The 25,047-nt window shown below is 42.0% G+C and overlaps 2 protein-coding genes and 1 long non-coding RNA gene across 3 annotated transcripts; all 3 read right to left on the bottom strand.

Annotated features, from left to right (window-relative positions):
* Nucleotides 1–628: 628 nt before the first annotated feature.
* LOC129592943 (uncharacterized) lies at nucleotides 629–2,561 on the bottom strand. The gene is made up of 3 exons (XR_008691025.1): nucleotides 2,547–2,561; nucleotides 2,059–2,331; nucleotides 629–1,526 (listed from the first exon to the last, which is right to left on the bottom strand). It is a non-coding gene; the product is annotated as an uncharacterized LOC129592943 (long non-coding RNA).
* Nucleotides 2,562–6,193: 3,632 nt separating this feature from the next.
* LOC129592951 (uncharacterized) lies at nucleotides 6,194–9,563 on the bottom strand. The gene is made up of 5 exons (XM_055489110.1): nucleotides 9,249–9,563; nucleotides 8,203–8,888; nucleotides 7,664–7,910; nucleotides 7,196–7,458; nucleotides 6,194–6,817 (listed from the first exon to the last, which is right to left on the bottom strand). Exons 1-5 carry the CDS (start codon nucleotides 9,459–9,461, stop codon nucleotides 6,532–6,534), a joined length of 1,695 nt encoding a protein of 564 aa, XP_055345085.1. The 5' UTR covers nucleotides 9,462–9,563; the 3' UTR covers nucleotides 6,194–6,531.
* Nucleotides 9,564–23,726: 14,163 nt separating this feature from the next.
* On the bottom strand, nucleotides 23,727–24,425 carry LOC129592971 (uncharacterized). The gene is made up of 3 exons (XM_055489132.1): nucleotides 24,334–24,425; nucleotides 24,148–24,263; nucleotides 23,727–24,053 (listed from the first exon to the last, which is right to left on the bottom strand). Exons 1-3 carry the CDS (start codon nucleotides 24,377–24,379, stop codon nucleotides 23,727–23,729), a joined length of 489 nt encoding a protein of 162 aa, XP_055345107.1. The 5' UTR covers nucleotides 24,380–24,425.
* Nucleotides 24,426–25,047: the final 622 nt, after the last annotated feature.

The raw sequence follows: 25,047 nt of genomic DNA, 5'->3' as shown, positions 1-25,047 counted from the left end.
TCGATTTATCGAAAGTGCTATTAATGTAGCCTGTTTAAACTGACGCCCGATGTCGTATTAATTTTGAAAGAAGTACACTGTACTTCCTAGTTGCTCGTATTATGTCGTATAGGTACACGGCAATCAGAGCTTCAGCGTGGTTGGTTTTTGGTACTGTAGAATGTACTGTGCATGCGCAGCACTCGTATGTACTGGTACAGTGTATTACATAGGCCTGCCGAGTCAGTTTTTACACAGACTTTTAACGAATTGCATTACATATTATGTATTTCTGTAAATTTCAAATGCAGTAAGTACAAAATCCAAACTGAAATAATGATTGCTTTTAAATTTTTATCATGTCTGGCGCACACACAACACAAAATTATGGTACAGTGCTTGCTGACGAACAGGATAGCCCAATCGGAATCGGCAAAAACGATAAATAGCTGCGCAAAACAACCAGCAATGCTTTTTCCTAAGGAAACACACATATAATATGATATATGTACATATTTGAAAGAGTCAGGTTAAAAAGTATCAAAATGGTACGCTTATCAGGCGGAACCAATGAAACCAGATATCACATCTGAGATGGTAGTGTTGCTAACAATCACGAAAAGGTCACAAGTGAAAACAAACACTGCCGCAGACTCGCAAACTTTATTTCAAAATTTAGCCGTTAAAATTGCCGCCATGTACGACGGAAGACCAACATTAAAATTATCTTTTTTTAACTAAAACATCGCTTCATTCAACAGCCTGTTTAATCAGTGATTAACAGGAAAACTATCAGACACATCCACCCGATGGCGATTGTACGCCTTAATATAGATGGTTAGGATTTTGTAATATTACTACAAACATCGGCTATTGGTTAACACAGCAGGTAATAAGTATTTTCCGCTCAATTTACTACCTGAGTTATGAAACCAGAACCGTTGTTTTCCACGTGATGCGGATCATGGTGTAAACAGCCGTAAAGAACAAAATCTTTTGGGTCGCGCGGAAGCGTTTGGTACATTTTTCCTGTAGCCGTTTGACGTCCACTATTTAAGTACAATTCGATAAGGCTGCTAGTAAGATGAAAATTATGAGAAAATCTCAGATAATAGTTAGCAGACGTGCATGCAAGTACGTAGTCGCACTTGAAGCTTATGGGTGCCGGAACAAGTTTTGTGTGTACCACAGTAGCTTGACCGCTGCGAAGCTTAATAAATATTTATTTTCACCTAAAAATGCTTGATTAAGCCAGGCTTATACAGTCTATCAGAAAATACCAAAAGCGCAATTACGCAGGCATAAACGGGACAACACAGTCCATGTTGATGGACGTCTGAATACCGGCCTTCTTAAGCTGGGAAAACTACGGTTATTTCAGGGTAAACTGTCTTTATATGGGGTGAATAATTCTGCAGGACTTCGGATGCCGCGGCTGATTTCCAATCATTTATCACGACCCCAGCCATCACCCCAGCCGCCGCCATAACAACCGCCTCCCCAGCCATAACCATCAGGTGCGGCTTGGGCTCCCTTGAAGAAGAGACCTGCAGTATCAAATTACACTGGCACCTATTGCGGTGGATGTGTAGATATTATAGCACCATGCACTTATTTCTGGCTGGACCGACGTTTGGAAAATGCATAGTAACAGTATACAAAATTTCATCGTACTTAAGCCATCACCGGTATTCACGTAAACATGCTATTGACAATGTACTTAGGTATAGAATTATATCAAAATCTACGAATATATACCAATAGATTTATGTATAGCATATCCGTATACGGCAAAAGTTATATTTTTTATGATTCTAAAAATTCGTAAAATATTCATTTAATAAGCAACAGTCTTTCCGTATGAAGCTTCAAAGGAAGCAAGACGGTACAGCACAACTGTTTTGCAACCACAGTAAACACAAAGAAGAGCGCCATTGTAGAGCACAGTAAGTGATGTACGAATAAATTAAACGGCAAGGCAAAGCATGCTTCAGTATTGTTTTCCAGCATAGCGAAACATAGCGCCTGTATTAATGATAAAGTTAACTTTTAAAAAGAAAAAAAGGTCACAGCGCTTACCCAAGAGTAACAAGACGGCGAGACCGAGCAGCTCTTCCAGTTTCGGCATACTTATTTTGTTGATCAACTGTGTCCCGCAAAATGCCACCGTAGCGATGCCGATATGTGTACACGCTTTGCTTTATTTATGCGTTTTTCCAGGTAATACTGAAATCGAAATCGTCCTTATCATCCTGACTCATCACACAGACGAGTCGATCCGCCAATGTCAGCGGATTTCCAGCATGAATTTCTAAGTATTCCACTTAACTCGATGCCCAGATTCCGGTTTGGCTGGAAAATTCGACAGTGTGCATTTTCCTCTGTGCTTTTATCACACAACATCACGCGGTCACTTGAGATAGTACGTTCAACAATAAAGTTTTGGTTTTTGCTGCACCACTTACTTTAGGTATACCACGTTAACTTCTATTCTGAAGCGTCATACACGTCTTCACATCTTTTAACACGTGAGCTTTTAAAATCAGTTTGTAAAGCAGAACACTTACGCTATCAGCGGCCCGTGTAATGGCAGAATATCGGAAAGAAAACGAAAATTCGGGAAAGCGAAATGAGCTATCGATTTGCGAGAATATGCTTTGTCTGGGCGTTTACTGCTGCCTCTGCGATTGTTTATGTACACAGCAGGCTTATTAAACCACCTACGTAAAATGCACCAAATTTTATACCATAACGATCGTATAGATACGAGTAAACAGAGTAAACAGACGCCTGTCTATTTTCCATAACCGATGCAACACCCACCGTACGAGGATAGCGTTAGAAAACACGAACTGTAATAAGATTGTCGGCAATTATTTTGTCGAACAGACATACTAAACGGAATAAAGAAAACATAATAACCATGCTGAACAGACATATTAAACCCATACTAAACATGATAAACACATACTAAACAGATACTAAACACAACACAGACATACTAAACATAATAAACTGACATACCAAACACCAAACATAATTCATACTAAATAAATAAAACAAATAAACAATAATAAATAAAACAAATAAATAATAGCGTGTGTTCAATACAAAAGTCATTAACAATATTTTTTGATAATCCTGTTTTCGATAACACTTCACTGAATCGTTTACCTGGCTGTCTACCCAGGAATTATAATCGCAGCTAACAGCAGGAGAAACAGGATTCCATTTATAACCAGAAATCTGAGGAAAGGTTTCGTCCAGAAGCTAGACCATATTTCTGACGACGGCAGTGCCGTCATACACATCCCAATCCACACTTCAATACATCGCAAACCATCATATGCAGTGGGTTCGCACTCTTGACATCCGCGGGAAGTATCATCGACTGGCAGCGAAGGCGGTTGACATCCCCATATACCACTGTGCAATCGAGGCCGCGTTTGTGATAATCGGTTACCGGCTACTGATTGCGGATTATACCGGATGGCTGGATTTTTAACCTAAGACTGCGTAACTAACGACAACAGTAAAAATTACTACGTACTACTATCAGGTAAATAGTAATATTATCAGAAATTAAAGCCCGACCGGTTTCAGTGAAATTAAGAATTATTCGTATAAAAGAGTAACCTGATATTGTTCCAGAGAGACCACAAATAGCTTTCCCGCATCCACAATCCCGATGTTCTTCCACAGCAGTATATGGAGAGAGTGGCGATAAAGGTCACGCAGCATGGGAAAATGGCTTCTTGTCCGTAGTACATGATGATAATCCGTGTGACCAACCCGCTTAACCATGCCAGTGGTATCGTGAAGAAGGTCAACCAAAGAATCGCCAAAAGAGCAGGAAACAACGAAAAACCTACCCTAGGAAGAACAACCCGCAGTTCAGCTCCCAAGATTCGGGACTTTCCGGGGCTGTGGAGGTCCCCTCGGTTTCCCCCCTGTCAACTATATCCCAGCCAACCTTTGGCTCGGATCCTGCGTTGATAACGTACGGTGAATCGCTGCAGACACATCCAGTATACCGGCTGAATGCTGGGCAGAGTGGCACGTGGTATGATTCGTACTGCGGTAGGCGCCAGTAACGATTGGCAAAAAGGTAGCAGCAGAAAAACGCGAAGAACGTCGCCGTTGCGCAGACAGCCAGGTATGCGCCGATGTACCCGAAGCGTATCTGTATTTGCTGGCTGCTGGGATTTCGCGCATCCTCGTCTGAACCTTGCCAGTAATAGGCCGCATCATCCCAGAAACATCCGTCGACATCCTATTGTAAACCACACGTGAAAATTACGTTTAACTAAATTTTTTTTTAGATTCTGGTTCTAGAAAGCTTTCGCTAAAAAGAAATCGTTCTAACGTCGTTAATGTTTTTGCAATTTTTACCGTACAAGTACTTGAGTGCCAAATGACACAGTAAGGAATAGAAAAGAGCTTTTGTTGCTAACAGGATAGGGCAACTTGTAAGACCTGACGCAAAACATTTCCCAAAAATCGAAAGCGTCGGAATAACAAATACGAGTAAAAACCTCCACTTGGGTTCTCCATCACATAATTATATTATTATGTATGAGTCAATAGGTTTCGAAAAAATCATCTAATGCGACCCACGGCTCACTCCAAATCCGAATACAGCGGAATAAACGGCAGCTTTATGCCGCGTAGACGCCGGTTTGGTCAGCCGGAGCGGCGGAAGCAGAAATCATCTATTTATCTAATGAGGAAGGTGCAGAGGTGGATTCTAAACAGCATATTGTTCTGATTAAAGATTCCCTGCGCCACAAATTCGTTCTCGAGTCTCCCTAATTACTTGGTGAGGAGCGGCCAGAGGGCTCTCCTTAAGCTTAACGCCATTTTCTGCTCGAAGACAGAACACGCATAGCGGGAATTGTGAGAAACTAGTTTGTTCTGCAGTGGTCAAGTGGGCGTGACCAAAAACGGTTTTAAAGGAGACAAGTATCGCATGTACTGTCATAATACGTATTCGTATCATGTGCTCTGTATCCCTATGGTCATACACCTGTAGCTATATGCATTACTATGCTGTTGCTGTTTGTACCAACGTACTGAAACACAGCTTCCGAACTCCGGCCGTTGTGTTACCTGAATCACTGCAGACCTGTCTCCTCCTTGACTTTCGGGTTTTGGATACCTTGGACGGTATATTCGAGTTCTGCTCGCGGATTTCTTTTGGGAAAATGTCGTCGGCGAACAGATTCTTCGGCGAGCGTCGGCGAACTGTAAAACAGATTCTTACCGACAACTTGTCACAGCTCCTAATTTTTAAATTTCTTATGGAACACACAACCACATCTTTAAACTTACTATTGTATTTTCAGTTTAGTGGTGTTTGAATGTTAACAAAATTTGTTTACTTGTCGATTTATTCTTCTTTCGAGCTGTTTAATTAAATGAAATAGTTTGCTTCATGGATATACAAGTCGTTAATTGTATGCATGGTTTCTCCTGAAATGCAACTGTGTTCTAGCGTGGAAGCGTTAAAGGTCACGTAACGCAAAAGGGAATATCAGTATGACACAGTAGCCAACCGCCGGGGTTGTGACCGATCGGTCTGCAGATGAAAATTAGTTTTCCCCGACAAGGACTTCTCCTTCCTCCGGCTGTTTGCTAACTTCCGCATCGGCAACTTTCGGCTCGCGGGAATGAAGCAGACATCGTGCAAAACACAGCCATTTCTGCACTAGGGTCCAACTTCGCGTATCTAATTCCGCGCAACGTGTATCCCTGCGCTGACAAGCGTTAGTGTCAGTACGATGCCGGGCAGCTGTAATCACCGGAAACCGCTCTGACAAAGTCAAGGAGCGTGGAAAACTTGCATCCGATTACCAACGTAAAAAATCCGGACGACCAAGCTAATGTGATTCTTATCAAGATTTTAAAGACGACGGCAACTGGCAGCTATTTCTGACTCCGTCTAAGTATGCAGGGATTTGTAACATGTTACAAACTGGGCCAATTTTGATTCTGAACGCTGGTGCACCCAGTGTGGCACGTTTTGGTAAAAGGAGACAGATTGGAAGTTCCCGCATGCATCGTCATGATATTTATTATGGTTTTCACTTTTGCGTACAGTAACAGCAAATCGAATCCTGGCTTGTTGCTGGAGTTAATATTTTCTGAATTGGAATTTATTCGTTGACTAAATTTTATCTACAGCTTACTCTGTAAGAGGCGGTTTCTTAATTTTTTGAAATGGTCATTCCCAAATTGTCCAAAGTTTCCAGCATTTACTTGTAGGCCATTAGCCGCTATGACAAAAAATAACCGGCGTAAGAAATAAATAGGTACATACTATACATTGATGCAATACAATCTTGAGGATGAAATTCTGAATCAAGTTGACTAAGTAACGGACAATTTTCTGTTCTTTTAGTCGCCTAGTCGTCAGTATGGAAGTTTTGCGGTGCATTCTGTTGAGCTTGGTGGCACGAAGTATATGTAGAAAGGGCAGATTGACCAACGGTGTGCTTTTGAGAATCATCTTCGAATCGTTAAAGCATTTCCTTCATCTTGTTGAAGGGTTTCTTATGCATGTGCCGCTTTCCGTTGGAAAAATCTGCATAAACACGATGTAATAGCACCAAATCTCCATTGTAATCCATTATACCGTATCCATTCATAATACGCCCATGCAAGAATGGTCGTCGATAGGAAGAACATGCCGGGCAGCTGCAGATGTTCCGGTAGAAGGAACCGCATCACGGGCCACGGTAGCAGGTACCACATCAGCGGTCTGGCTATGATAATAATAAGGAAGCGTAGGGCAGGCATCCACATTGCGCACCCACAAAAATTAGTTGTCTCGTTGCACCTGTAACAACGCACAAGACGTATAATGTAGGTTAAAAAAAAGAAGTTGGCTTATTCCACCCCAAATTACACAGACAAAGGCTTCTGTTTGAATCGAGTACTAGTACTGAAGATCTGATGCGCATATGGTTGTCTTCGTGCTGCACAGTGCACACTACCAATGAAAAGAATTTTGGAATTTTTGTACACGGACCGACTAGCCGATTTCTGATTTTTTTTTCTGCTCTGGATTATCTTAACAGAAATTCGTACTAAAAATTCCTCCATATCACTAGCGTGATAGGGGCAGGAATCCTGCGTTTTTTATTACGCTACTATGGGACACATGCTCCGTCTTGTACTGCAGTTGGTAAAATAGGTTTCTGCTTTGGTTTCCTACCGTTGCCGTGGCGGTTGCGGTGCTTGATCAGCACTTGCCATAATGCAAGGTAAGAGGACAAGAGCCACAATCGGAGGTATCATAGCCAGCACCGCCAAAACGGTAACTGTTCCGCTCCAGTACATAAGAACGATTCCCGTTACTGGCGATATAACCAATGGTTCCCGGAAACTGGTTGCGTAGGTATCGTTTTCCAGCCAATTTTCCAGCAGATAGCTCTCATCCACCCAATGCGAGAGCACAGCCATCTTCGGTGTCAGCATCTGCGTATAAAATTCAAGATGAGCATTCATGTGGTACGATTGTGCTCTGCACGAACGGAAATGGTTGATAAATACGCATGGGCATGCATCGGATGGTTAAGCTGCTTATTACTGCTAAACCAAGTATAAACACACTTGCTGTATATCTTACAATGTTAAGAAAAAATTGTCGTACGCCCGTACAAAACTCCACCGTAACGCTTACCTGGAATTCCAGCGATAAATTGACCACGCAGTTAAAGGTGACAGTTACCGGCTTCCAGGCATCAATAGAAATCTGGGGAAACGTTTCGTAAAGCGGATACACGTTGAACAAAACAGCAGCACCGTATGCGAAAAGTCCAAACCACACTTCCCCGATCCGTACAAGCTTGGCGTTGGATTCATTCATTTCACACTGTCTGGGACATGCATCGAGTACTAGGGCAGGTGGTCGCCATCCGCATAATAACCTGCGCAATAAAACCGGTTCGTAAAATTCAGTGCATGGTTTTCGGAGGATGTTTACCGAAAAAGTATCTAACGACAGTGAATGGTCATTTTTCTTTATGCATCCAAGCGATAATAAGGTCAGTGAAATCCGCTATACCGTTCGCACTAGGATTTCGCTTCCTTTGCTTGCATTAAATAAGCATTATGACATTTTCGCAAAATGTTCTATCAACTATAAAACTTTCATCGGGAAAGCGTTAATCGATTTCAATGTAAAGTAAAAGTGTTTAACCGTAATAGTAGATTTGAAACCTGATCTTGTTCCACAGGGCCCACAAATAACTTTCCCGCATCCACAATCCCCACATTCTTCCCCAGCAGTATATCGAGAGTGCCGTGATAATAAAAACACAACAAGGAAAAATTGCTGCTTCTCCGTAATACAGGACGATGATCCGTGTAACAAATTCTGCTAACCAAACCAGCGGTATTGTCAAGAAGGTCCCCCACAAAAATATGGATAGGCAGGTTAACGGCATAATAACACCCCCCAAAAATCCTATCTTCAAAGCCCCTCGCCATCTGTATGGAATATCATTTATGGTGGAATAAGCCAGTCGCTGGTCAGCTTGAAGAGCCGAAGAGCTCGCAGTGGATATGGGTATCTGTACAGCGTCAGCGGTGTTTTGAGGATCCCCGCCAGCTTCTGATTCGGATTCTGCATTGATTACATAAGGTGAATCGTTGTATGCTTGACCGAAGTATCGGCTTAATGAATGACAGAGTGGCAAGTGGTGTGATGTGTACTGAGGTAAACGCCAATGGCGGTTGGCAAAAAGGTAGCCAGCAAACCACAGGAAAAAGGTGGCCGTTATGCCCAGAGACAGCGATATACCAATATGTCCAAAGAATATGGAACTGAACCTGGAATTTTGCGTGCCCTCGACAGGTTCTCGCCAGTGAAAGGCCACACGATGCCAAAAACAACCATCGAGGCCCTGTCGCAACACAAAGAATCAGTTTATCTCTATCTGTACTTTCTTATTCCGCAAAAGTACAAATATATTCGGTCATCCGTTCTTCTTGTTCCATTGTGACATTCTAACAACGAAAAGAGAACCAAACGGTAACCGTTTTGTAATGCAGTGTGAAGCGAGATATCGTACATTCACAAACAACAAACTTAAAATATTAAAATTTTGTGTTTCCGTCTGCTAAAGCGTCAGCGTACAATGACCAATTATTAGTCCAATATACGCAGTCAAATTACACTTAACTGATAACAGTGAAGGGAGTTATTATTTGCACACTGCGCGTTATTTTTTGGAATAAACCCAAAGATCTGCTTAAGCACTCACGTATCCAAGAAAACTGAGGACGCCATCGAAATACGTTGCATCCCACGAAGCGCTTCTCGTTGGTCTCCAGCTAGGAAGGATGCGAGTGGCCAAAGTTACGCACAATTGGCAAGTCACCCAAAGCACCACAGAGGCTTCAGCGACGATTTCCTGATAGGCCCAAGAAAGATCTCTCTTGAGAAAGGACTGAAAGATTGCACGATATTTGCTCATTTTCTGTTGACTAGGGAGTTTTCAGCTGCACAACAATTCATGCATATTGAAATAGTGTTGGATTGTAAACTTGCAGTATGGGTTCGATGATGCGCGTTTGAGATTTCCAGTAGCTTTTGAGCGTCGATCTAGTGTCTACCTTCGCTTTATCACATGACACATGTATACTATGCAAGGAAGGAATGTATTAACAGGATGTGGTACCGGGCTAGGACGAGCGTCTCTGTATAACCGCTCCGCTGTGCCATGCAATTCACGATCGATTTGCAAAGCAGTGGAGATTTGCCGTAAACAACAGTGTAGTACTACAGATTTACGCTTTTGCTCCAACATGTTAGAGGCAAAAGCGTAAATCAGTAGTACAGAGAACAGATCGATGCCAGTATCGATTTTTGGCTCGAAACTGGAGTTGGTGATCTGGTTGTACTGGTGTCGCCTGTATGTTGAATGAAATGAACACAGCAACCATAGCTACAGTAATTATTTTACTTCCACAACATGTAATGATGTATACAGTAAAAGCCTTGGCAGCACGCCTTACTGCTCAAACTTATTACGGCCAAGTATACAACCAACTATCCCAGTCAAGCCTGATTGTTACATGAAAGAGAGCGACGCTCTGTTAATCACTGCTAATGACTGGCCACTGGACATCACAAGCCCATTATGCACAATTTGACCTTTTCGCGAAGGGTCGGCCAAGATCACCTTTGCCTCCCCTTTGCCTTCGCTTTTCACTTTGCCTTTTTCAACTTCACCTTTACCTTTGCCTTTGCCGCCATCAAAACCTTACCATTTAACCCATTTAACCTTCCCAAAACCGTTTTAAATAACCTTTGCCGTCGGCTATAACCGTTGCATGACACACCACCGTCAAACACTTTACCATTTTTGAACTTCAGCGTCTGCATCCACGTTTGGGAAATTCTTGCTCTGGTTATTAACATAGAATTAGAGTATGGCGCCGCTAGTAATCCTCCTTTGTCAGTTTCATGAATTTGTCATAGCAAAGGACAAAACTGGCGATAGTGATGAACGAATTATAATGATAGACCGAATGACGATCCCCTTGCCCCCCCCCTTCTCTTAATGACGCCTTGATAAAATCTCTCCCACTATCAAAAAACTTGGCTGTGCTTCTTCCGGTTCAAATACGGTTGGCTGAGACTGTGCATTAAACCACTATACCAACACTTTATCGCCAGAAATTTAGAATTTGAGACTGTTTTTTGGAAATGGCCACCAACCCTTACATTTCGGCGTAATTAGTGCAAACAGAAGGTTTAGAATTTTCGGCTTCTGTGTGAGTACTGCCGCTCAGTATGTACGGAGCTTGTTCCAACTTCTGGAGGACCGCAGCTTTACTTGGACAAATGGTACTCCGTAGGACTCAACTTCTGATATCCTGAATGTATCCTAGAGTAGCCTACAGCCAATGGGCTTGTGATAATAGCACAGGAAATGTTAGTGATGCTTTGCCCTTTGATCCTTTTGTTAGTGCCCACTGCCCGGGGTTGAAGGAACTATGTATGTCCCGTTGCACAAGAACGCAAAAGCATTAACCAGATTAAGGATGCCGACTTTTCAAAAAAATTCTAAAAGTTTTTTGCAGGTTCAGAATTGTAACTTACAGTCCTTTCCAAATCGATGCAACCTTTAAGGTTTAAGTTGTCCAGTTTCTGCGTAATGACGGTCACAATCATCGACTTTGGATTTTAGGGCGATGTCATTGTTTAATGTTTGTATTAACAATAAGAGCAGTAATTTCCCAACCTGGATGCCGACTATAAGTCCCGAAAATGGTAAAGTGCTTGACGGTGCTGTGTCATGCAACGGTTACAGCCGACGGCAAAGGGTATATAAAACAGCGTTTTGGGAAGGTTAAATGGGACGGTAAGGTTTTGACGGGGCAAAGGCAAAGGTAAATGTGAAGTTGAAAAAGGCAAAGTGAAAAGGCAAAGGCAAAAGGGAGGCAAAGATAATCTTGGCCGACCCTTTCGCGAAAGCGCAATTTATAGTGAAATAATTAGAGGAAGAGATAATTCCTAACATTCCCTTTTCGACTAAGCCGAGTATTCGTCGAGTATCGTGTGCTGATTTAAAACTATTTGGAACGATCTGCGGATTCCAGCTGAAGCTTATCAAAGCCTCAGCAGATTTGCGACAGCTTTAAATGATGTTGAATGGAAGTGTGTGCCATCATTCAAACAACTTTACAATGCTGACCATGCGTCTTTAATCGAAATGTAGAAGTGAACTTTTCTTTTCCTGCTATTTCTGTTACTGCTACAAATATTTTTGTGCTTCACTTTTGTCGGATTATGACGAGTCTGCTGCCTCGGATTGGGTTTTGACCCAGATTTTGTGGCAATTGTGGGCGGACGTTAAAGAACATTACACATTAAACTTCTTGTGCCGCAGCATGTTGACATGGGCATGACTGTGTAAAATACCCGTGCGGATATAACAAGAAGTACAAAAAAAATAAATAATTTTTTATTTGTTAGGTCAACTGGCATACTTCGCAGCGGGGCCTTAAGTTTTCCCCTCATTCAGTACGGGAAATTTTGTTTTCCCCCGCAACATGTGCCGCTGTCGCTTATGTTCATACACGAGTGCAGCCTAAAAAGCTGGCTGCAGCTAAAAACCGGTTTCTGGCCAACTCGGCATATCCGATTGCGCAACTGAGCAAGAAAGAGCAGAGGCAACTCAGATGAGTTGCCGCAGCGCACGCGGCTTTAAACTGCAGTCAGCTTTAAGCGTGTAAGCGACTAAGCTTACCTGTGGTAGCTAATCACGACTGCCAAGCATGCTCGTTTCCGGTAACCCCGGACGGTCACCATGGCTTGTCTTGCTTGTACAACAAAGGCAGATGGAGCTTACATTCCGAGTTAAACAGCATTCTTCATCGTGGATTTTTTGCGGCGGGTATTCCTAGTGAACTAGAGCCCAAGGGAATGTCGGGAGACAATGGCATGCGGCCGGATGGAGTTACTCTGGTACCCGTCCGTGATGGAAAACAGCTGGCATGGGATGCCACATGCGCAGATACAATGGCACAGTCGTACCTTAAAGGAACTGCAAAAGCGGCTGGTGCAGCGGCTCGGCAAGCGGAAAGTCGGAAGCGACAAAAGTACCGTTGCCTCGGAGAACAGTATATGCTCTATCCATTCGCGGTGGAAACGCTTGGCGCGCTTGGAGAAGCCGCGAAAGATATAGTCAGCTTCGTTGGACGCCTAATTCGGGGAAAGACAGGAGAAAGCCGATCTACCGCCTTCTTGAAACAACGCATCAGTTTGGCGATAATGAAGGGAAACGCTGCCGCAGTTTTAGGCACTTTGCCGGGCAAAAGTAAATTTGGGGAAGGGAATGATTTTGGTTGTTTTTGGAACTTGTAACCGTAGTGTGTAATCATTGCTGTTGTACACAAAGGAAACCAATTAAAATAAATTATATCAGCGACTAAGCGGCACATGTGCGGGGGAAAACAAAATTTCCCGTACTGTATGAGGGGAAAACTTAAGGCCCCATGCGAAGTACTGTACTTCGAAAGTTTCAAAGTGTGAGTTTTGATAGTTTGCATATATTTATTCTCATCCAATATAAACTGCCATAAATAGCGCAAGGCAGGGCCAACAACATTTTCATGGCACAGCGATAGTTTTAGAATCACTGTACATTTTCGATAAAACAAACAGAAATATTTCAAAGAAAATACAATAAACTGCAATTTGGTCTAAATGTAGTCGTACAGAAATACAAATGCAGGGAAATTCTTACAGAAAATATTCTGCACAAATATTCAGCACAAATTATTCTGTAAATTCCTTCGAGGTTAACAAATTCTAGGCGCACAAATTTCACACACCGATGGCACTTGCCGTTAATGCCGGTTTATGCACAGCTGCTTACTATTCGTAAGAAGGACGAAGATCTTTAACACGAAGGTAACAGGTATGGAGCAAGACTGACCGAAGGTGTGTTATTAAGAATCAGCATTTAGTACCTGGATATCTTCGTGTGGTTGAAGGTTAATTTGGGTATCTGCGGTTTTCGGCTGACTCAGTCGGTCTAAAATCGGTTGAAAATCGCCGTTTCTCCATTGAATTCTAACATGTTGCATCAGTTCGTAATACGCCCATGCCAGAATGATCGTCGACAGCAATAAAATGCCGGGTAAATGTAGGAATTCCGGTAGAAGGAACCGCATCAGGGGCCACGGTAGCAGGTACCACATCAACGGTCTGGCAAGGACAAGGACCAGGAAACGTAGGACAGGCATCCACTTTGAGCAAGCACAGTAAGTAGGCGGCTCTTCTGGCTCATCCTCTTCTGACCTGTCAACAACCCAAATATTATTACTACGTATATTAGTTACATGATTATTATTAACGGATTTTATACGGTCTCCGTCGGAAATACATAACTCTGCGCTTACGATTTCGACTTTTCACTGCGCTACTGTGGGGAAACCTGGGCAGGGTGTAAAACCTGGCAGTGGCACCTGCCAATGGCGCTGCCAGTGGCATGGCAAGGAATAAAACCTGGAGACTCTGGCAGCCGGTAACCGATAAAAGGTGGCAGATGCCACAGAAAATATGGGACTAATAAGCGGGCTTGGTCGAAAGCAAAATTTTTGAAAATTTGCCAGTACACCATCAGCTTGCCAGTACACCGTAAGCTTTACATAAAGTGTTAACACCATTACTGAACAATGTCCAGTATAACTATTTGTTTGGGGTGGGCCATGGCCACCAAATTATTAGGCTCGTTACGCCACTGCTGGACATGCACGAAGTCATACCGGCATACACAGTTCGAAAGGTCACACTGCATTTCGCCGTTTGCATAAAGTAACGTAAGAAAACAGAATCACTGGACGCGTTACAAGTACAATCACGGCACTTCCCGATCTCTAAGGCAAACCGTTGGAATATGACTTCCGGTTGATCGTGAAGCGGGGTAATACGGGTACGTTAATCGGTTAATCAAGAACGGTTGATTGATGAATGAATGAATTTTTAATTGTTTACGCACACACATTTGGTAGTTAACTTGTGATGGATAGAAGTACCCTTAGTTAACGCCAGTGATTAAGCGCTTCTGTTTAACTAAAACTAAAAAACAAATCTGACAAGATTTTATGTGAGCAGGTGGGAGCCTGGGAATATGAACGTCGAGCACAGTTTTGCTAGCTTATTAATTTGGTTTTACCAATTATTTTTTGGATAGCCGTATTTCAGCAGAAGACAGCAAGCAAAATTTCAGCAGCAGATTTCAGCAGAAGGCAGCAAGCAAAATTATTTGCACATAAACACACGCCAAATTTTAATTTGTATCATTCATTCCCTCTCCAGAAGACTGAATCGGGAATGAATAAGAAATTCATGCTGTACGTGTATAACGTTGCACTTCTGGGAACAAGCAGAATGATTAAGTCCAAAATTGCATTAGCAATACGATTTTAGTATTTATGTGCTGTTTTACATAAGCCATAAGGTAACATGTTTCGGTTAATTTAGATCAACTGCTATATGTGATTAGACCGATCGTTTGTGCTTTTTAATAATTAGCTATTGAAATTCTAAGTTTTCAGCACAGTTGCTTACTTAATCTACATTTTGTCCGAATAATTTGCATGAAGCGTATACGTACTGCACACAATGCACAGTGCGTCAGGCGAGGATAAAATTTAACTGAAATTGCAACATACACCATACGTAAAAAGTTAGTATACCCCGGCAGCACTATACTGTCGGGGTGGTAACCGAGAATAACAAGCTAATTATTCAGGGTTTTTTTCATTTAGATCATGTGAACGCAAGGCGTTGCCGTTTGTTAAACGTACTGAATAAAGTTACAATATAATTATTATATAGCTAATTGTTAACCATCCGCATCAGTACTGCATCCTTACTCATCGTACTATTACTAAAATATGGTCTGGTGATTCTACTTTTGCAGTCATTATAAAATTAATTTATTGATAATGTTCAACACTGTACAAATAATGCTTTTTGAACATAACCCAGTAACACTCCACGACTGCCGTATAAATACGGAGGACGAACAGTTTCGGATCAGAAAGAAAACTACAGTGTAATTTAGATAGCTGCTGTAATTTGTAAATCATCACGAAACGCTTTCAACAGAGAAAAGGATAGTTAATACTTAATAATATGAGTGGAGCCGTTTTTGTGACACGATTTACATTAGTGTTTTGACTGCAGACAACCGGTCACTATGGTGCCGGCTCGGCTTATGTTTTGTATACAGAACGTGCAGGTCAAACTTCGTTGTTATTCCAAAAAAACCAGCGCCTTGTACTCGTATAAACAGACTGTGCATTTAAAGGGTGGCTTACAAACAGCTATCCTTATCTTATTTGTTTTGCTAGCTGATCATTTCGCCCGTTGTACATAAACGACCACGACCACGCAGGCAGATAAACGACCACACAGGCAGATTTTCCCAAACGGTACATTTTGATGTTAGATACACTGACGTTAAAATCAGTTGCGCTGCATGACGCTATTTTTAGAATGCCTAATTGCCTACTGCAATATTGCCGGCTCCTGTCGTAATACCGTTAATTTCATGAAATGTGCATTGTGGATAAAGTTACTATTTGAAAGTCTATTCGTGCTAGTCTGCGCATATCCGCGGTTCCAGTATTCCACTATTATACCGGTTTTGTGTAAGTAATGATAAGTACATATTACCTTACTTTCTGTTTGCACCTTTTATGCCCAATTAATCAGTCTCATGTGACATTTACATGGAAATCTCATGTCGGGAATACCCTCAATACCACAGTCAACAGGAAGCACTCTGTAGCACGAAAATTCAAGATGAAGTTAGGTCTAAGGTTTCTGCGCTTTGAAAAACTAAGTTTCAAGCATAAACTATGTATAACCGAAGGTCATTTTGCTAGCTTCCGGGATATGTACCGCAGCTCAATGCTGAATTTGCTACTTACGGCGGGCTTTCCCGAACACATCCGCGTTAGATCAGCATATATTTGGTATTAGATTAGAATTTTCGAAATTCAGCTATTGCTTTCGAAAATGAAAACATATCCAACTAAAGAACTCGATTTCAGAGATGTTTGAGAAACCTCCGCGGATATGGTGGTGATTTCTTTCGAAGCGTTAGCTGTATGTTAATCTGACGCGGACTTGTTCGGCAAGCTCCTCGCTAATGGAAGTGTACCGGTACATGGTGACAAATTCGTATACGCGTACATGCACCGTGTACGGTATCTTTTGCTTTCGCTGCACTTCTAAGCACTTTTCGGCTTTTTATTGAGACATTTTTATAGACAAATGAGTTATGCTCATTGGCGTGAAGACAGTTTAAGAGCGCAACATCCGTTCGGGAGTTATGGACGAAATAAAATTCCATAAGTTCGGAAATACGGATGTGCAAAAAAGTCCTATTATAAATTGATTTTAAATCTTGCACGAAAACATCCATTATCATGAAAACGATCGTTTTTACGTTGAGCTTGGTTTCAAAAACATGTTTTATTTTTAAATTTCAAAATAAACCTGACGAAAAATATTCATTAAAATTTAAAGGGGAGTGGGCCTTTGCAGTCAGAATTCAAATACAGGTAATCTATGTACGATGAAACTTTTGTATAACTCGTGTATAATTTTTATGTTTTTGTGCGTTCAAACTAGTGACATTTTTTCTATCATTACGCTCTCTCCCACCGGACGTTGCGCCCGTACACGGTTTTCACACAATTGTGTACTTATCGAACGAGGGAAAAAAAGGTTTGGGGTGCACTTAAGTCAGAGTGACCGTTTATGTACACCGATTTTGCACTATGTACCGGGCCTGTAGGTGATCAAAATGTGTGTGTTATGGTTGTTAACCAAAACAGCACCGCGTTTAAGCGCAAGCAATAATTCAGAGGCGTGCTTCCTAGATCAGGAAGCAACGCGATTGTATTTTGAACGCACATTCTTTCTTTGTCATTTTTTTTTGTGGAACTCTGCGCAACAACGGAACACAGTGTGACCTTGTAAAATTGCGTATATTTGCGCTTACTTACGGACTTATGCATGACCAGTAATGCTGTTAATTTCCTATCAATATTGACATCTTAAAGAATCATGCGGTTGACCAACCACATTTAACTCGCTTATTAAGTGCGCCACATTTTGTGCGGCATCTGCCACCTTTTATCGGTTACCGGCTGCCAGAGTCTCCAGGTTTTATTCCTTGCCATGCCACTGACAGCGCCAATGGCAGGTGCCACTGCCAGGTTTTACACCCTGCCGGAAACCTGCACCTTCGTCTGGTACAAGCAATGCAACTGTCGAAAAAAGAAACGTTTTGCTTTCGTTTCGTTTCGTACCTGATACATTAGTACTTACCATTCTTCGGATGATTCTGACTCTTCGGAATGTTTTGAAATTTGCGCAGCATCTCCTTCAGAAATATTATTCATGAGAATGTGATGCCCCGTATCGCCAACCGTAAAAAGTATCCAGACTGATACCGTAATGTTGATAATGGCTGCGCTCCAGACCAAAAAAGCGCTCCCGCTGGTGGTGAGATGGTTGACAATTCTTCCAAATGAGTTAAGTCGGGAAACTTGTCCAGCCAGTATCCGATATCCACCCAGTATGAAACCACAGCTACATTGGGCTTCAACACCTGCGTATACAAAGCAGCAGAAAGTCATTTATCCCATTGCAGTCCCATTGGTCATTCACCTTATCGAATTTTTTAACGCTCGTTTAAAACTCCATTTAAATCACTTACGTGGAAGTCTGCCGAGGAATTGGAAGCGCAGAAAACAGCGGCAGAAAGAGGATCCCACTCATCCCAGACATAACCGGAAGTCTGAGGAACGACCTTTTCTACCAGAGCCAAGTTGATAAGGAGAACAGCCATACCGTACGTAAAAATACCGCTCCACACTTTCACAGTTCGCATTTCATTTGCACGCGATCCTTTCATTTCAGATCCGCTGGAATTTTCAGCGACTGTAAATGCAGGCGCTTCGGATCCGCACAGCAATCTGCCCAATCAACCCATTTCGTGAAACTGTGGTACGCATTGCGCGCTGATGTTATACCAGAAAGTATACCGCATAAATTTACAATTTGTTTTAAACGTATTTAAAAAAACCAGACTTGGTTAAGCCGTTACAACCAAAACTCACTGTATCATTTGGTTTACTTACAATAAGTCCCGACTTGTTTGAAGTATAAGTCTAGGATGTTTAAACGTTCTCAAACATAATATTTGAACCTGATTTTCTTCCAACATGACCACGAATAGCTTTCCCTCATCCACAATCCTAACATCCGTCCGCAGCAGTAGATGGAGAGAGCAGTGATAAAGGTCACACAGCATGGAAAAATTGCTTCTTCCCCGTAATACATGGCTATGGCTCTTGCGACTAATGCGGCCAGCCAAGCCAATGGTGTCGTCAAGAAGGCTCCCCAAAGCAATGCGCCCAGGCAGGGTAACACCATAAAAATAAAGAAGTACGATCCGTAGAATAAAACTTCCCGCCATCCATCTGGGATATCATCAAGAGTGTAAAAATCCGGCTTATTGTCCCTTAAATTCCGAGAAGAAGGGTCTCCAATTTTGACGATCTTCACGGCGCCAACGGTCTTTACCACATCCCAGCCGTCTTCAGACTCGTCTTCGGCATTGATAACGTATGGCGAATCGCTGTAGGCACAGCCAACGAAACGGCTGTATGCTGAGCAGAGAGGTACGTGAAACGATTCATACAGGGGTAAACGCCAATGGCGATTGGCAAAAAGGTAGCAACACAATACCAGGAAGAGTGTCGCCGTTGCAAGCAGGGATAAGTATGTACCGACGTAACCGAAACGAATTTGCATTGTTCTGGGATTTCGCATGTCCTCGTCGGATTCGCGCCAGTTATAGACAACATCATCCCAAAAACACTCGTCGACATCCTGTCGCAAGTTGCACGAATCATTATCTCTAACTCCACATCTCTCAAAGAACTTTTTTACGTGGAATAATTTTATCCTTAGCCATATCCTTATGTTCTACTGCAGTAACTTATACTTGCTGCAGCTAGAGAGTACGATTTCTATAATGCTCTGCAGTAGAATGAATTTTATGTAAATTCAACACAAAACCCTCGAGAATATCTGCCAGACGTTTCTGTAGCGCTAGACTCATTGAAAAATTTAACCATTGATGCCCGTTTGGTTAAAAAAGGTTTTACAAACAATTTTCCCTTGTGTGTTTTTGTTTGGGTAAATTTACTTTCTAGTTGTTGGTATTATCAATTATTGACAATAACAATAATTATTACTATTATTGACAAAAATAATAATTATCATTATAGTTCAGAAAACCTTCTTTTGCGTTACTGATAAATTCAAATTAATATACGGGTAGTAATTACCTTTAATACCTCGTAATTTGATTACGATATTTATATTTAATAATTGTAATATTAGTAAGTTATTCAGCACTCACATATCCCAGATAACTCAGAAAACGATCGAAATCCGTTGGCGTTCGTGGATCGGCCCGTGTTATTAGAGGGTAGGCACACTTCGGGACATTAGTGACAGATACGTACAACAGCGATACTGCAACTGTTCACCGATGTTTGCAACTATTTCTACTGTTTGCCAATGTACACGACTGTTTGCAACCGTTCGCCGGTGTTTAGAAGTGTTTCTAACTGTTCTTTGCTGTAAGCCGCTGTTTCTAACTGTATTTTGCTGTTAATCGCTGTTTCTAACTGTTCTTCGCTGTTAATCGCTGTTTCTAACTGTTCTTCGCTGTTCTACGCTGTGTCTAACTGTTCTTCGCTGTTAACCGCTGTTTCTAATTCTTCGCTGTTAATCGCTATTTCTAACTGTTCTTCGCTGTTCTACGCTGTTTGTAACTGTACTTTGCTGTTAATCGCTGTTTCTAAATGTTCTTCGCTGTTAACCGCTGTTTCTAACTGTTCTTCGCTGTTAATCGCTATTTCTAACTGTTCTTCGCTGTTAACCGCTGTGTGTAACTGTACTTTGCTGTTAATCGCTGTTTCTAAATGTTCTTCGCTGTTAGCCGCTGTTTCTAACTGTTCTTCGCTGTTAACCGCTGTTTCTAACTGTTCTTCGCTGTTTCTAACTGTTCTTCGCTGTTAACCGCTGTTTGTAACTGTTCTTCGCTGTTTCTAACTGTTCTTCGCTGTTAGCCGCTGTTTGTAACTGTACTTTGCTGTTAATCGCTGTTTCTAAATGTTCTTCGCTGTTAGCCGCTGTTTCTAACTGTTCTTCGCTGTTAATCGCTGTTTCTAACTGTTCTTCGCTGTTCTACGCTGTGTCTAACTGTTCTTCGCTGTTAATTGCTGTTTCTAACTGTCCTTCGCTGTTAGCCGCTGTTTGTAACTGCTCGTCATGGAACACCGCAATTTTTATCGGTTTATTGTTTACCATATCATTGTCATTTTGCTAACTAAAGTACTCAACAAAAGTAACTCAACAATCACTCATTAGTAAACCGAGGAGAAAGCATGCGCAACTTTTCCATGACAAACAAAATTCTTTTGCATCGGAAAAGCGCTAAATAGTATTACAACGTCTGCGCCCGTTGAAATGTATCGGAAAAGTATCTTTTGACATCGACTTCTCCACGTGGCAATTATGCATTCTGCTTATAACATGCAAAAAGAATTCTTGTCTTCTCTTTCCCATGACAAACAGCGAAGCTTTCAGATTACGCAGCTGAGAAAATACTTGTTCTGCAGATTCCGTGTTGATGGATGTCTCAGCTCCATGTATCGCTGCCAGCACTTCGTCAGCATTATAGTTTTTAAAGCACTCCGGCTTGTGGTTCCGCATATGAAATCTGTCGATTACTTTTTGAATTTGGAACCACATCTGTGAATAAGGTTCCGGATATGGCAACTTTTTCGCTGCTTGTCGAAGGGCGTTTAAGTGGCACATGTCATCATAGCATAAAGTAAATTTCGAATACTCTGCCGGGTCTCGTGTGGATAACTCTTTAAGCAGATATTCAGCAGTATGGAAAAACACTTGCGACGATGATTCAGACCTGCAACAGTAACCTGTTCCATTAGGTGCAATATCTTTTGTAAAACCTGAGACTTACACATATAACGGTCGGAACATTTTGATGATGCCCCCAGCAGTTACAAAAAATAGCCATCCCCGTGATCGCGATTTAAGGTATTTATGCAAACCCAAGTTCTTCTTGCAAGTCAGAGGAGCACTGAATATTTCACTGGTGTCGCTTTCGCTTTCCGCCGCAATCAGAGCCGCTTCGGGAAGCCTCGCCGTTTTCTCAGCCTTAGCAGTAACGGGTAGACCTTCTTTTTCCGCAATTGCCAAGTGCGCTTTGCAATACGAGAATCCAGGCAACGGCTCTTCCGTACATTGGCAAGGAAATTTGAGTAGCGGAAATTTGGGATGAGTTTTCTGAAAAAATTATTATTTTTAGCGTTAATTATTACAGGAGCATTCATTTTGCGTTAAGACTAACCTTGATCTGAAAGGAACAGATGACGTGACTGAATTTCCAGTTCCCATCCATTGCTACAACGTCCCTGCAGCCTTTTGCTATGCAAAGCGCGTGGTGTACATGTGGCAGTAATTCCTTACTGAGAATTTTATTCAGCTCTGTCAGCGCTTCGTCCCAGTCATTTTCAGCAGTAAATCCAGTACTCAGCTTTCCAAGACTTCGCAAATACTGCTCAATGTGGTATTTAAAGAATGCTTCGGCCAATTGCTTCCGGTTGTAATCTACAAAGCTCTTTACAGTACACATTTCATATATCCTGAATGTATCCCAAAGCAGCAAAGCTCATACCCTCAGCAATTCCGAACGCGTTTTTGACAGAAGACGAAAATGCCTGAAAGCTGCACTGTTTGAAGTACCTGAAATAAAACATTAAACCAATTGTGAACTGTAATTAAATTTACACAGTTAGTTTAGCGTCGGTGTGTCATATCTCACATGTCGGTTGTTATCAAAGCACAGAGCCGCCTTGTGCAACACCATTCACGGGAAATTTCCACAAAAGGTCTCGGTTTCTCATACAAGAAAAATTTTTCTTTCTCCGAGTGAAAGAACGTTGAGTAGCGGTAGTAGCTCTTGCAGGAGCGGCAACGGAGGTTGAACCTCCAGCACTTTATATGCGTGCCATCGATGTCGCTGACAGTAGACTACAAAAATAGTTGCACATTTTATAGCCGTAGTCAAAAAATATCTATATTTTTCTAACTAAATCTGAAGGGTCATGATGCGTGTGTAGAGGAGAAGGGTTTCCGTGTTGGCCGTTCCTGGTGTTTCGGATTTGACAGCAATCGTCGACCAAACACTTGTCAGTGGGCGGTAGAAGAATAACAGGATCGCTGGTTTTCCGTGCGAACATTTCAAATACTTCGGGAAGGGCTCTCAACTCGTTTACAACTCGCAGTAGAGTGGATTCGTTGCAGTTCAAATGTGTCGTTATTTTCTGCAAGATAAACGCAAACCTACAACGTCGTTAGTAATTATTTATATACCGAAACATCACAAACCTTCCAAATGGCGGGAAACTTGGGACTGAGCTCCGGCCACATGTGCAGTGCTCGAGCAGCCTTCCGCACGATATCAAAACCATTGTTTAGTATAAACAAGGTTTCCTTGTCGGACATGTTTCACTTATAACAAACGCTGATCTTCAACTAAAATGGCGTACAGAAACCGCATCTGCATCCTTAATTATTATGTAGATTGTGGCAAAATTTTGTTACATCTTCGCTACAAGGCGAAAGGGTGCACCCCATGCTACTTTCGTCGTTGAAAGTGCGGTGTGCATTGTTGCGACGTAGTGCACACAAACTGCATTATTACTTGCTTTTTTATTTTTTCATTTTTGTACTTTGTTTTATTCTTTTTGTATGTTGTTTATTCTTTTTACTCCTTAATTCCTGCGTTCTTTTTCGTTCCCTTCGTTTGCATTGTTTTCACTGAAATAAACAGAATTGTTGCCTTTTTATTAAGCAGCAGCCAAGATCAGTATACTTCCGCAGGTTTACACTCGTTAAGATGATAAATTTTAAACATTGAAAAACACCCATAATCATTATTGTCATTGAAAGTCTTATGACGTGCTTGTATGTTAAAATAAATATACATTAAGAAGGGTTCATTAGCAATCATAGCTGGTTAAAACTTTCTAACAATTTGTTTGCTTGGGGATGTGTAAACTCAAACTTCAACAATGGACGAAAAACAGCTTGTTAATAATTAAACTTTCGATGATTTCGATCGCAAAACCCTTCCGCTTTCAGCAGTTGGCGGCTTCGTGCAGCGGCGCTTTTTCTTCGCGGCGGCCGCTGTAGCAGCAACATCGTCTTCTTGCACGAACTCGTTTGCAATATCGAACCCAGGCGCCGGATGACCGTAAGCGGTAACCCCCTCTTCGGCATGATTGCTTCCGCTGACAGCGGACACATCTCCAGCATCTGTCTCGGGACCCTGGAGGGTCGGATCCGGCGACCGGGGTCGCTTCCGACTCTGCTCTGCATCCTCGACCGACGATGACCGCTCATTTCCTTTATTGCCACCAGAACTCTGAAATTCACATTAAATTCTACACTTCTACTCGAACGACACAAAATAATACCGTAAGTTTTTAAATAATTGTTTCCGACCAAACCATAACTACCTGATTATCGGTAGCTACTTCTGAACACTTCCGTTCTTGAAGAAGGCGCTTGTAAATTGCTCGGTTGGCAATGTGACATTTCAGTTGTGCTGGATCATGGCTCTGCCGGGTTGCTTCTGCAAAAAGAATGTAGTTCTGCCGTAGCATTATTGCGCTACTGTTTTGAAACTACTTTTGAAATCTCACCGTCAATAATCAACTGCCAGCTCTCTCCCAGCAGTGTTATTGGCATCGCGTCTCCAGCAGCCGGCTTTCCCGTACAGAACGTGTTTACGGTGATGTTGACTGCGCCTCTTTTTGGAATTCTTTTCCGGCTTTTCGTTCAACCACGCCTTTACTGCCGCTTCTGAAGTTTCCCTCAGCAGGGAGACGATTTCAGCGTTGGTCTCCTTTCGATCGGCCAAATGCTGGAAAATATGCGTTGTCCGAATCGCAAAACACTCTTTGCTGCCAAGACTCTCCGTACGAACCGGCCACGTAAAAAATTCGTGCCACTGAAAGCATGTCATCCATAATTACAAATTACGTCAAACAATAATTTCAGTACCGATAAAATAATCTTGATCCACCGTTTTGTATTAGTAAATAGTTTAAATTCAGTACCTTCGGATTTGTTTGCATGAACTCTAACAAAAAAGGTGACAAGAGCTGCTTGAATGGATCCCAGCGGTTCATCGCCCACCGTTGCCGACCGCACTTGAGTGTTCATAATTCGTTTCAGCTGGCACGTTCGAAAGTATTCACAGTACTTCGCTATCCAAGTCTCCGTAATTTGCGCAATTTTCTCCTGTGATGCGCTCTTGTCCAAGGCAACCGACAGAACAACTTTTGCCTGCAAACGAAAGTATGCAAACAGGGAACATACGAGTATATACGAGTATATTCAGTTTACCGCAACTC

Source organism: Paramacrobiotus metropolitanus, unplaced genomic scaffold (genome assembly GCF_019649055.1).
Source record: "Paramacrobiotus metropolitanus isolate TYO unplaced genomic scaffold, Prichtersi_v1.0 Parri_scaffold0000057, whole genome shotgun sequence".
Classification (NCBI taxonomy): Eukaryota; Metazoa; Tardigrada; class Eutardigrada; order Parachela; family Macrobiotidae; genus Paramacrobiotus; species Paramacrobiotus metropolitanus.
The sequence above is the reverse complement of the archived record's forward strand: the minus strand, read 5'-3'. Positions and strand labels throughout refer to the sequence as shown.